Here is an 11862-nt window from a genome sequence, read left to right as displayed (position 1 = left end):
ACGGTATTTATTATTGATAATTCGATCGGGTTGCATGCTGCAACGGTATTTATAATTGATATTGGGGTCGGTTACTGCCGCAATGGTAGTAGTTATTGTTGGCATTGATATTGGGATCAGGTTGTACGCTGCAATGAATATGATGTCTTATAATTATTCTTAGTTGTTGTTCTCCGCTATGGTATTGCATTATAAGGTTGTGCCGTGATGTTATTTCTAGAAACCTTGTTATCTATTATCTTATTAATTTTATGACTTTACTCGTCTCTCTATTTTGCTGTTTTTGTCTGCGTATTAGTAGTACAGGTTCATAGTAACTGTCTTGTCATATCCTCGTCACTACCTCGTCGAGGCTAGACTCGATACTTATGGAGTACATTGGATCGATTATACTCATATTACACTTCTTGTGCAGAGTCCGGTGTGGGTCCTAGCAGTATCTAGGGGGGGAGCATAGCTTGTTGACCAGGGAGACTCGAGGTAGTGCTGTTTTTCCGTGAGCAAACTCTGGAGTCATCTTCACTCTCATTATTGTTGTTTCCTTGTATTAGACAATATTATATTTCTATTCAGACTTTGTATATAGTATTTTTAGTAGATCATGTACTTCGTAATGCCAAATCTTGAGAGGTTGTGTAAACGACGTTTGTTTTGGTACTTATTTATATATATATATATATATATATATATATATATATATATATATATATATATATATATATATATATGTTGTTATTATGTTGTTATTTGTTGGTCTAGTTTCTTATTTATTGTTAGGTGTTCGCTTGCCTAACAAGCGGTGTTAGGTGCCATCACGATCCTGTTTGTTAGGATTTTGGGTCATGACTGTACAAATATTATATACTAATTATACATCGATTATATATTATTTATAGAGAGTATATGTTGTATAAATTCAGTGTATAATCATTATTACACCACGTATAGATGAATTTAAGTGTATTCTTCTTTTATTTTTTTGTTTTAAATCTATTTTTCAATTTTTTACTTTTTTGTTGTTGTTAGAGGTGGGTAGGTTTTGGTTTCAATGGGGGACTTTGAAGAAACTGACAATAGATTGAGAAGATTTTTAGATCTAGAATATTTTTGATAGGTTATTTTCCTTAAAAGTTTGTGAATTTTGAAAAGAAACTGTGTGAAAAAGTTTTGAGCAGAGTCTCGTTCGATTTTGGTTGAGATGTTCTTTCCAGCGAAATTTTACTTTTTTTTGGCTGGTTCAGCTTACAATTGTTGATTTTGTCATCTGGTTAGAAATTTTATAGCTAATTTTTGTTCAAGGTAGTTTAAGGCCAGCGAAAGAAATGTGATAGGTAGCGTCGCATTTGTTTTTTCAAAATTAAAAGTGTAAAAGATATTTTCTTTTATTTAGTATTTTATGCAATATCTTTTAGCTTTTAAAGACAAAAAAGAAACTTATATTTTTCTATCCAAACTGAACAAAGCGTCAAACGAAATAAATCCAAACCTAAAGTAGAAAAATTAAATGGTACCAAATTTAATTTTGATATTGATACCAATATTTTGGAACAGATAGAATCATAGAAAAAGGAAATGTCTAAAAACCATACCAAACAACCAACACACACCCCTAATTAGAACCGAGGTAAAAAAGGTACACAATCTAAAGGCATTCCCGTTATTCTCATCAAAGGAAATGGCAATTGGTACCATCGGAAACTTCTCATTCCCTGTATTTATTGCCTCTGGTCTTTTCATTATTCTTACCCCTCTCAGTATTTGGCGTTAATCTCAGGCTTCCATTTCTCTCATTTTCTCTCTACATTTTCTCGTTCTCTCTTCATTAGATCCCTCTTTCAAAAGCTTCTTTCAGGTTATTCTTAATATTTCATCACTCATATATTCGTTATTGTGTTTGATTTATAGTGAACTAACTAATCTTATTAGAGTTTTGTGTTTTTAAACATAATTCAGTCTTCATATTACTTTTCTGTTGATTGGAGATACGTTTTTTTGGTTGATTTGTATCTATAATTCGATAAAAGTAGTGTTAAAATCAACATTTCTCTCTTTTTGGTGGAAATGTTTCGCAACATTTATCGCTTTCGGTGCTTCCATTTGATTTGAGGTTATTTGTTTCAGGTTTAGGCGTTCTTAGCTGCGGATTCTTTTTTTTTTCGGCGTCTTGATTGATGATGTGAATTTGTGTTGTTATATATTGATCTGAATATTAAATCAAGTTACCCTTCGATCTATGAATTGTATCAGAGCGGTTTGAATTGTGAATTTTAAATACGCAACAAATCCACTCCATTCATTCCACTTTATATGAGATATTCGATAGGACACAGAGTTTATGATGTTATTTTGATTTATATACTGTGTTTGTGATAATGGAGGAAAAATTATTAAAATAATATTTGAAAAGTTTGAACAGCTTAATGAGTTTAAACGTGTTTTGCATTTAAATCTTCGAGTGGTAAAGATTGATAATAATGTCTGTGTTGTTGAAACAAGTAATATGGAGTAAGAGTTGAGATACTGGTGAAGGAAAATGTTTTTTGTCGGTAAGTGATTGAAGTCATTTCCCCCTTTTTAAGAAAATGTTTTTTGGTAACACAAAAACCAGGAAATGAATCTATCATGGAAAATATTTATCAGGAGTTGTTTTGCTTCTGAGGATGAGACAGCTGTTGTAGGATAAGATATCTTGGAACTTTGCAAAAAAAGAAAAAGTAATATAAATTGGCGAGGCAGGAGTTTATACCCGTTTATCACTTGATGGATAAATCCAATTTATATTTGTTAATGTATTTGATTTTTATGATCTAGTGCACTTTTTTCAATAGGGATCATCAACAAGAAGGGGAAATGGGGCTAACATTCACCAAGCTTTTCAGCCGGCTTTTCGCCAAGAAGGAAATGCGAATTCTCATGGTTGGACTTGATGCAGCTGGTAAAACCACCATATTGTACAAGCTCAAGCTGGGGGAGATCGTCACTACTATTCCTACCATTGGTATGTACTTCAGTTAAATGTAGCTTTGTGATTACAAATTAACATTTTTATTTCCGTATAACTTTAAGAGCCGCATCTAAATTACCTCTGCTGCATAGCTTTAGAGTTTCATACATGTAAGCTATGGTTGGATATTTCTTTCCTCCAAAGAGAATCCACTATAGGATAACTAATGATTTTGTTGAATGTGTAGAATTTTAGACACAGAAGCATCTCAATTTTGAGAATCTGAATGTTAGCTTTCATTGTATAACTTGTTAAAAATGGCATATAGAAGGTAGTTCTTGAATTAAATAATTATTCAGCATTAGCATCTTTAATCATAATCTGTTGACATTGGTTGTATATGGATATGGCGCTGCATCATCCTACTTGTTTTTGTAATTTTTCTTGCCTATTATCTTAAATGGTGGTCTACAAGGTTGACATTTCTTAATAGAATGAGGTAAATCTTTCGTTCTTTTGGTGATGAGCTGGAAGGAGGAAATAATTTATGTTTCTGTTGCATTTTTTTCGTGTTAGGATGAGCATATTGTCTGTAATTCTTAAAAAGCTTTTCTATAAATAGTTAAATACACATAAAAGAGAGTATTTTTACTTGATGAACTAGTATTTGTTCCGCTTCTTCTTTGCTTTTGTTTACACAACCTTGTCGAAAGTGTTGTTGTCAATAGTTAAATCAACCTTGTTGTCAGCTTAGAAGGTGTTTGGATTGGCTTTTAAGCTGGTCAAATAAGCTTTTAAGCACTTTTTAGCTTTTTTCGGTGTTTGGCAAAGTAATAAAGTACTTAAAATAAGTTAAAAACTGCTTAAAACAAGCCAAAAAGCAATAAGTTAGACCCCAACTTATTGCTTTTTGGCTTAAAAGCTATTTCTGCTGAAAAGCTACTTTTTTCAAGCCAATCCAAACAGACTCTTAATCTAAAGTCTGTAATTGTATGCTTATAATATGTACTGCTTGGATGTGCTATCAGTCATAATTGATAATTTGCAGGTTTCAATGTGGAAACTGTTGAGTACAAGAATATCAGCTTCACTGTTTGGGATGTTGGGGGTCAGGACAAGGTATTTATTGTCTTTAACTGTCTAAAGTCTTATAAGTTAACATAGCCTTCTCAAAAAAACTATAAGTTAACATAGAGTTTGATCTGAGTTTGGTCTTTGTTGTAATAAATGGGAAATGAGTCATAATCTTTTTCCTTTTTTATGATTGTTGAAATAAATCTTTCTTTTCTTGTCCTCTTTTTAATTTTCCCTTTTCCTAGACTTCTTTGTGTTTTCCTGGTAGCTCTCTTATGCCCTATATAGTGAGGCCTTCGATTCAACTACCTAACACATCCAGCTTGTTTCTTTTTCTTTGTCAGATTCGTCCATTGTGGAGGCACTATTTCCAGAACACTCAGGGTCTCATTTTTGTGGTTGATAGCAATGACAGAGACCGTGTTGTTGAGGCAAGAGATGAGTTGCATAGGATGTTGAATGAGGTAATAATTCTCGTACCATTTTTTATTACTATTATTTTTGCCGTGAAATGAGATTCAGCTTCTAAATCTTTAAGCTACATGGCAAGAAAAATTATGTGCCTGTTTTAATTGAATAGTACTGAAATGTTCTTGAGTTGCCTGTGATATTTCATATTTGTATATCATATATTGCGTGCCTAGTCTCTTGTCTACTAACTAGAGGAGGTAAAGCTCGTGCTACGCACGGGCCCAATATTACAACAACAACAACAACAAACCCAGTGAAATCCTACAAGTAGAGTCTGAGGAGGGTAAAGTGTACGCAGACCTTACCCCTACCTTAGGACGATAGAGAGGCTGTTTTCGAAAGACCCTTGGCTCAAGAGAAATGAAAATGAAGCAGTAAACAGACAGTAGCAACAACAAGGTAATCAGACATGGGCGCAAATGAAGATACAGGCAATAACAGAGATCTAAGAATATGACACTATAAGAATAGAGACAATCTCGCCGGAAATAATGACACTGTGAAATAGCAAGGGGTTAGGAATAGGAAAATACAAGACTAGTACTAATACTACTGGGAAGGCTAGACGAAACTCTAGACTGCCTGTCAACCTACAACCTTAATTCTCGACCTCCACACCCTCCTATCGAGGGTCATGTCCTCGGTGAGCTGAAGTAGCGTCATGTCTTGCCTAATCACCTCACCCCAGTACTTTTTAGGCCTCCCTCTACCCCTCCTCTGGCCCGCCCAGGTCAACCTCTCACACCTCTTAACCAGGGCATCAGGGTCTCTCCTCTTCACATGTCCGAACCATCTCAGCCTCGATTTCCGCAACTTATGTTCTACAGGAGCCACGCTCACCTTGTCCCTAATATGCTCGTTCCTAATCTTTTCTTTCCTGGTATGCCATGTCCACACATCCATTTCAACACCCTCATTTCCGCTACTTTTAACTTCTGGACCTGAGATTTCTTGATTGGCCAACATTCGTTTCCATACAACATGGCCGGGTAGCCCTTCGTGACCCCTAACACTTCTCTAGCAGCTTCCCTAATGCAGTCCGCAGTCGTGGTCCACATACAACTCGCGTCCCCACTGCTCCTCCAGGCCCCTATAGCCAACAACTTCTCCCCTAATACCTGAACTTTGTCCTTAGTCAAGGTTCCCACTTGATCTTTGACCGTACACTGCTCTCTTATTCCTTTCTCTCTTAATCTCCAACTCCATTACCAAGAGCCTATGTTGGGTCGAAAGCCACTCACTCGGTATAACCTTGCAATTAGTGTATAAGCCTCTATTTCTCTTCTAAAAGCACGAGTTAGCAACTACCAAATTGAGTGCCTTGGCGAAGTCCAACAATGAGGTACCACCCTCGTTCCTAACTCCAAAACCGAACCCGCTGTGCACATTGCCGTATCCCCCAGCTGACTCCTCAATATGGCCATTAAAATCACCTCCTATGAATAGCTTCTCGGTGTGCGGGATACCTTTCACCACCTCCATCCAATTCCTCCCAGAACGGGCCCAATATTAAAAACCTAAAATTATTCTTGAGGTGTTCAAATATTTTTAAATAATCTTTTCAAGTGTTTAAGAGAAATTCTATAAAATATTTAAGTGTTTTACTGCTTAAGTGTGTATATTGGCTGATGGATATTGCAGGCCCAATAATTTATGTTATATTATCTTGTCAAAAACGTGTTACAAGATTTTTGCACACTCATTAAGAAAATCAGTTGATAATAGTAATTATAAGTATTTTTTGTTAACTAAAATTATCCCTAGCCCTTTTGCTCTCCACCTAATCAAGTTTGTGGTATAGCTGAAAGTAAAATATTTACAAATATGTTTAGGCACCTAGAGTTTTACCATGTATTGTTGTTTGTGACAATCGAAAAATGCTTCTTGTCAATATAGTTTACTCTTTGTCAGACTATCACAATATTTTAACTGCATAATATCATCCTATGCTATATTAAAATATACTACTATATGGTTGTGTGGAGTGAAGAGAGTGCTATATTAAATAATGCTCAAAGGGATTTTTTTGCAATATAGTCCGATATAAATATTTAACCAGGTGCTTTTCCACGAAACTAAGTAAATCGTTGATCAAATTGGAAAACACGGTTCAATATATTCTGTCTTATTTGTTTCACGAAACTAAGTAAATCGTTGATCAAATTGGAAAACATGGTTCAATATTTTTTATCTTATTTGTTTTATTTTATATGATACTCTTTTTCTTAATCTTTTCCAAAAAGACTGATATGTTTTTACTACTCTTTGATCGTTTTTATAATGGAAAAGATGGTTGAATCTTTCTACTATCTTTGTGTTATTATATTTTACACTCTTTCACTTTTACTTTTCTAAGAAAAGAATAATAATTTCTTATATGTAGGAACTCTTTAATTTAGACTTTTTCCGTTTTCTCTTAATGATGTTAATTAACCATAGAAATATCACGGCATGTTTATGACCCAAGTTCTAAAGGTACATTTAGTATATACAAAAAGTCTTTCTTTCTTGCTTAAGCTCTACGTTCATTCAAATATGATTATGTAAATCCTCTTGGTAATTAATACTAAAATATTCCCAAAGTGAAGAAAATTAATTTTTTAAACTGTATTTTCTATTCAAACGAATGTATGAAGAGAATATTTATCTCTCTTCTTTAATTGGAGTTTTGGAGTTTCTGTAACGTACATTATTCATAGAGAAGAAAGATTTCCGTAGTACTAATCACACAAAATTACTCAAAAGTTGGAGAAGATCAGATTTTAAAACTTTAAATTCTGTTCAAATAATATTTATCCCTCTTATTTAGCTGGAGCTTTTGTTATCTATATTAATTATTCAAAAAGTTTCTTGAGATTCAATCTAAGTTTACAATATTAGTGATTGATTTAACAACCTTTTGTTGAAGCAGCTCAAATATTGCTTAAACCTTCTTTTTCCATCCAACAATTAGTTTAACGGACCTTGGCGTAACTGGTAAAGTTGCTGCCATGTGAGCAGGATATCAGGGGTTTGAGCCATGGAAACAACCTCTTGCAGAAATGCAGGGTAAGACTGCGTACAATAAACCCTTGTTGTTCGGCCCTTCCCCGGACCTTGCGCATAGCGGGAGCTTAGTGCACCGGGCTGCCCTTTTAATTAGTTTAACGGACCTAAGCTACAGATAAAGTTAATACTGAAATGGCTTTGGAAAATTGCACGCAATGAAATGAAAGTTCATTTCCTTTCTCTTACTATTCAGCTTTTAACCGACACTTGTTTGCACGCTTGAGTTTAAAATAAATTAGTATAGCCATTTTAATAAGAGAGATGTGAGATGATTAAATTTAGTAGGGCCTACATGGTTATTGATAGCTCAAATATGTGAAGATGTGTAAATCTAAATTGTAAATGATGGTGTGAAATGACAAATTTAAGTTGGGCCCATCTGATCATGATAGTCTTCATGCAGTCGAAATGAGGCTGACAATTTGTGCCTTCAAATTGCCTCAAAAGTTTCCTTTATTTACCAAATTGTGTGATGGCAATTCACGTAATAATATGCAAAAACGGGCAAATATATTATCGGTAAGTTGGCATGTCAACGAAGTCCTGTTAACTTCACCTGTTCCTTAGACACTTCTTATATAGGAGAATATATCTGACATTCGTTAGTGTGCAATGCTCAATTACCCTATACTTGTCATGAATTTATAAGCTTTGTATCTATAGGTTCATGAATTGTGCATTGTGTAGTAGTTAGCTCTTCAAAGCTGATACCCAAATCCTTTAAGTAACTTCTTCACTAGCAATTGCAACAGTCTTCTTCAAGAGTGATTCAACTACCTAACACATTATGTACATATACTCAACTCTATCTCTTGGCTTGGCGTTGAAAACTTGATAGTTTTACATCATTATATAGGATAGCAAGATTTTAAAAAGAAAATTATTAGCTTTAGGAAAAACATATCAACCATAGGGTAATATAGGTGGGATCATGATGCACAATGTACAATAGAGAAGAATTTCTGTAGGAGAGATCCAAAATTAATACAACTTTGCAAAACAGATATAAAGGCAGCTTTGGTGACATGACTCGAATTATTATGCGATTAAACTAAGCACTGTTTTCTCCTTAATCTTGTTTTTGTTAAAGCTTGCATCATACGTAGCTTTATTCAAGCTAAGAAATGAACTGGTTTTCCTTTTTACTTCTTTTTATAAATACTAAGTAATCAGCTCTTGATTTTGGTGATAATTTGTGAACATGGACAAAATTATAGATCAAAACCCATAAATATAAACTACTTTTTTTCCCTTAACCTTGTTTTAGTTAAAGCTTGCATCATTAGCAATAACTCAAGCTAAGAAGTGAACTCTTTTCCCTTTTTTTTCTCTCTTTACATAAACTACTAAGTAATAGCTACCAGTTTGCTGAAAATTCGTGAACATGGACCGAGTAATAGGTCAAAATCATGGATGAGAAAAACTAAACACTTGTCATCTTTGATGAGATTAATCTTGGATGGAGCTTAATTCGGTGTAGTTTGCAGTTCCTAAACAGCGCCTTGAAGATATTACCAAATTAGGGTGTTGAAATGGATTCTGGCTAGTGTGGTAATTTACCCATGTGATTTTGATAATCTTAAATTGGTCATATTCTTATCTCATTTGGTTTTAGCTAGAGTAGTTTCAATTTAGAGGGAAGTAATTGAGTTAGATATAAATGTACTTTGATCTTGGTTTTATAAAATATGTCAAAAGTCTGACACTTAACACGGTATTCTGCATTATGTGATAAATTTGTATAACAAGGACGGAGAGTACAGTGCTAATGATCTCCCAGCTTTAATGAAGATAAAATAATTATGCTGTTCCAAAGTAAATGCAAACTGGTTAACTTGTGATTATGGATTGCACCTAATTCAATTCAATTTTTTGGAGTTTCAAGTGGAGCCAAAGATGCTGTTTCGGTGATTTTCAATTGTGAACATTTTCTTCTTGAACAAATGGAGTGTCATGTCACTCATATTAAGAATGTTATTGCTGGTAAGATGAATCTCATAATTGAGACAGTTCAATTACTTTGGTCCTTTGTGAAATTGACATTTGACTATTTTGGATTAACTTATTACTTGAAGTATCCAGAAGATTTTCGGAGAAATATATAAAAGAGAAGATTCTTCCTCCTGCTCTTTATTTAATCAAGCAGGCAGAGAACTTGCACTTCTTCGCTCTATGTTTGCACTGATAAATGTGTATGGTTGAGTCCTTAAATTTTGCTTAAAAAGAACACAGACAAAATAGTGAAGGGTGAGTAGGAGCCGGTAGCAGTCAGCAGTTTACATGGAAACCACAATATCTGAAATGCTTTTGCTGCTCATAGCTCATGCTTACGATGCTCATTTATCTTCCAGACTTGTATCCATGTAGCTAGTTTCATTATTTATTAAACAACAAAGTGCAATATAAACTGGGGATATAGTATTTTTGTGTTAGACTTTACCGATTGGCCTGCGGAATTTAATTGTCATTACTCTGTCCCAGGATGAGCTTCGGGACGCTGTGCTGCTTGTTTTTGCTAACAAACAAGATCTTCCTAATGCAATGAACGCTGCTGAAATAACTGATAAGCTTGGACTGCACTCTCTCAGGCAGCGTCACTGGTAGGCACACTGCTAGCAGTTGTTATCATTTCCCTTACTTCTGGAGGCGCTAAATTTTGTCTCTCTGCTTTCAGGTACATTCAGAGCACTTGTGCAACATCTGGAGAGGGGCTTTATGAGGGTCTTGATTGGCTTTCTAACAACATTGCCAACAAGGTACGTGTACGCTTCCTAATTGATTAAATTTGGCTTTGGATCTTTTTCTTTTTGGCAATGGGATTACTTCCTTCTCTTTGTTTATCTCTCGCTTCTTCTATTTACAGTCCTAAGGTGACGGAGAGTTTTGCGGGTTGATCCTGGATGCAGGCGTGTTTTTATCTAGTTTCTTTCCCCAAGTCAGTGTGGCTATGAACATTGTCTTGAAAGCCATTTTGCATCTTGTTAGGGCTTAATGAAATGGCTCTGTGACACTACAGTTGGGAAATATGTAATGATGTTTGTCTAGGTTCGAGTTAATTTCATAAATTTGTAAACAAAGACAGTTCTTTATGACAGTTTTGTTAATGGTTAATGATTGTACTTTCTATTTTTTCCGCGTAAACAATACTTTTTGAGATTAGAATGGCTACCTCTTTAGTTCCTCATGTGGACCTCTCTAATCTACATGATTGAAAGGCGGTGAATCTCTTAGGTTTTGAGTTGAAAAAGATAAGACTGCCAAATTGTCCATAACCTTGTTAGTTTCTTTGGGCTGTTTGTGTTTTTTTTTTTAAATTTATCACATGGGGGGGGGGGGGGGGGGGGAGGATGCTATGCTACTAATTGGGTTCGAGCCCCGAGCCCTCCACCTCCACTGTGAAAAGGCAAGGAGCTCACCTAGTGAATTAGCCTTAAACCCCAAGTTTCTTTGCGCTTATAGATCAATGATGATTTGTTCCATTCTTGTTTTACCTTAAGGCCGAACTGCGAAAGCTTCCCTTCATTTTAAGTTTGTCTCGTCCCGTGAGATTGACATAATACCAATAGTATTTTTTTATGGATAAAGATAGGGGTTCTATTGGGCAGAAGTAAAACACACTCGACTATTGTTATCATCAAATCCTTGCTCCGACAAAAAGTTGGTACTTGGTCCATTTGTCTTGATTCTTACTTCACTGTCACAAAGTTGATGAACGGCTCTAACCTTCTGAATCTTGCTCTTATGGCGTGTACATTTTTTTGCGAGGAATTTCAGTGCTTATATATTTCATTTGTGAACATTCGACGATTTAGCAGAAAATATTATGATTCTAAGGTCGTAAAATTTCACGATGTTCAATAAACGTAATATGAATATTGTTTACCCTAAAAATTGAGTAACAATTAAACTTATATTGTGGTTTTAAGGATATGTGATTTAAACCAGCACCAATTGATAAACAAAGAATTAAATAGATAATTTGGATAATAAAATAAATCAAACCGGTCTGCAAACGTTGCCTCGACCTCGATTCGAGATGGTCTCGAGGTTAGTTAATAAGAACAATATAGGGTAGAACAAATCGCGATGAACAGTGATGAACAAAGAAATCAGCGTATATGTCTTTTCTTATCAGTGAATGATGATGCCCTACAAATGATTGGAACTCCTCTTTATATAGTAGAGGAAACCTAATTATGATACAACTATAATAACGGAAATAGGTCCCATGATTGGCACTAATAGCCGCTTTGATTTGATCTGTTCCGGGATTTCCGCCGTGATCTTCGACCGATTGCTGACATCTCGCAATTTTGTTATTACGC

At 34.9% G+C, this 11862-nt stretch overlaps 1 protein-coding gene across 2 annotated transcripts; it reads left to right on the top strand.

Annotated features, from left to right (window-relative positions):
• Nucleotides 1–1594: 1594 nt before the first annotated feature.
• LOC104099290 (ADP-ribosylation factor 2-like) lies at nucleotides 1595–10663 on the top strand. 2 transcript variants are annotated; one of them, XM_009606236.4, is made up of 7 exons: nucleotides 1595–1852; nucleotides 2812–2998; nucleotides 3993–4063; nucleotides 4363–4482; nucleotides 10019–10137; nucleotides 10212–10293; nucleotides 10401–10663. In XM_009606236.4, the coding sequence occupies exons 2-7, from the start codon at nucleotides 2851–2853 to the stop codon at nucleotides 10404–10406; spliced, it is 546 nt and encodes a 181-aa protein (XP_009604531.1). In that variant the 5' UTR covers nucleotides 1595–1852; nucleotides 2812–2850; the 3' UTR covers nucleotides 10407–10663. The 2 variants fall into 2 exon arrangements, with proteins under 2 accessions (XP_009604531.1, XP_009604530.1); XM_009606235.4 differs by having other exon boundaries at nucleotides 1612–1852; nucleotides 2829–2998.
• Nucleotides 10664–11862: the final 1199 nt, after the last annotated feature.

The sequence above is a fragment of the Nicotiana tomentosiformis genome, chromosome 4 (assembly GCF_000390325.3).
Source record: "Nicotiana tomentosiformis chromosome 4, ASM39032v3, whole genome shotgun sequence".
Lineage (NCBI taxonomy): Eukaryota > Viridiplantae > Streptophyta > Magnoliopsida > Solanales > Solanaceae > Nicotiana > Nicotiana tomentosiformis.
The sequence above is the reverse complement of the archived record's forward strand: the minus strand, read 5'-3'. Positions and strand labels throughout refer to the sequence as shown.

What these genes read in the sequence shown, in the direction of transcription:
- LOC104099290 (XM_009606236.4), top strand. Translation starts at nt 2,851, where the DNA reads ATGGGGCTAACATTCACCAAGCTTTTCAGCCGGCTTTTCGCCAAGAAG. An exon ending in ATGTTGGGGGTCAGGACAAG is followed by an intron (nt 4,064 to 4,362) that starts GTATTTATTGTC and finishes TTTCTTTGTCAG; the next exon opens with ATTCGTCCATTGTGGAGGCA. An exon ending in TCTCTCAGGCAGCGTCACTG is followed by an intron (nt 10,138 to 10,211) that starts GTAGGCACACTG and finishes CTCTGCTTTCAG; the next exon opens with GTACATTCAGAGCACTTGTG.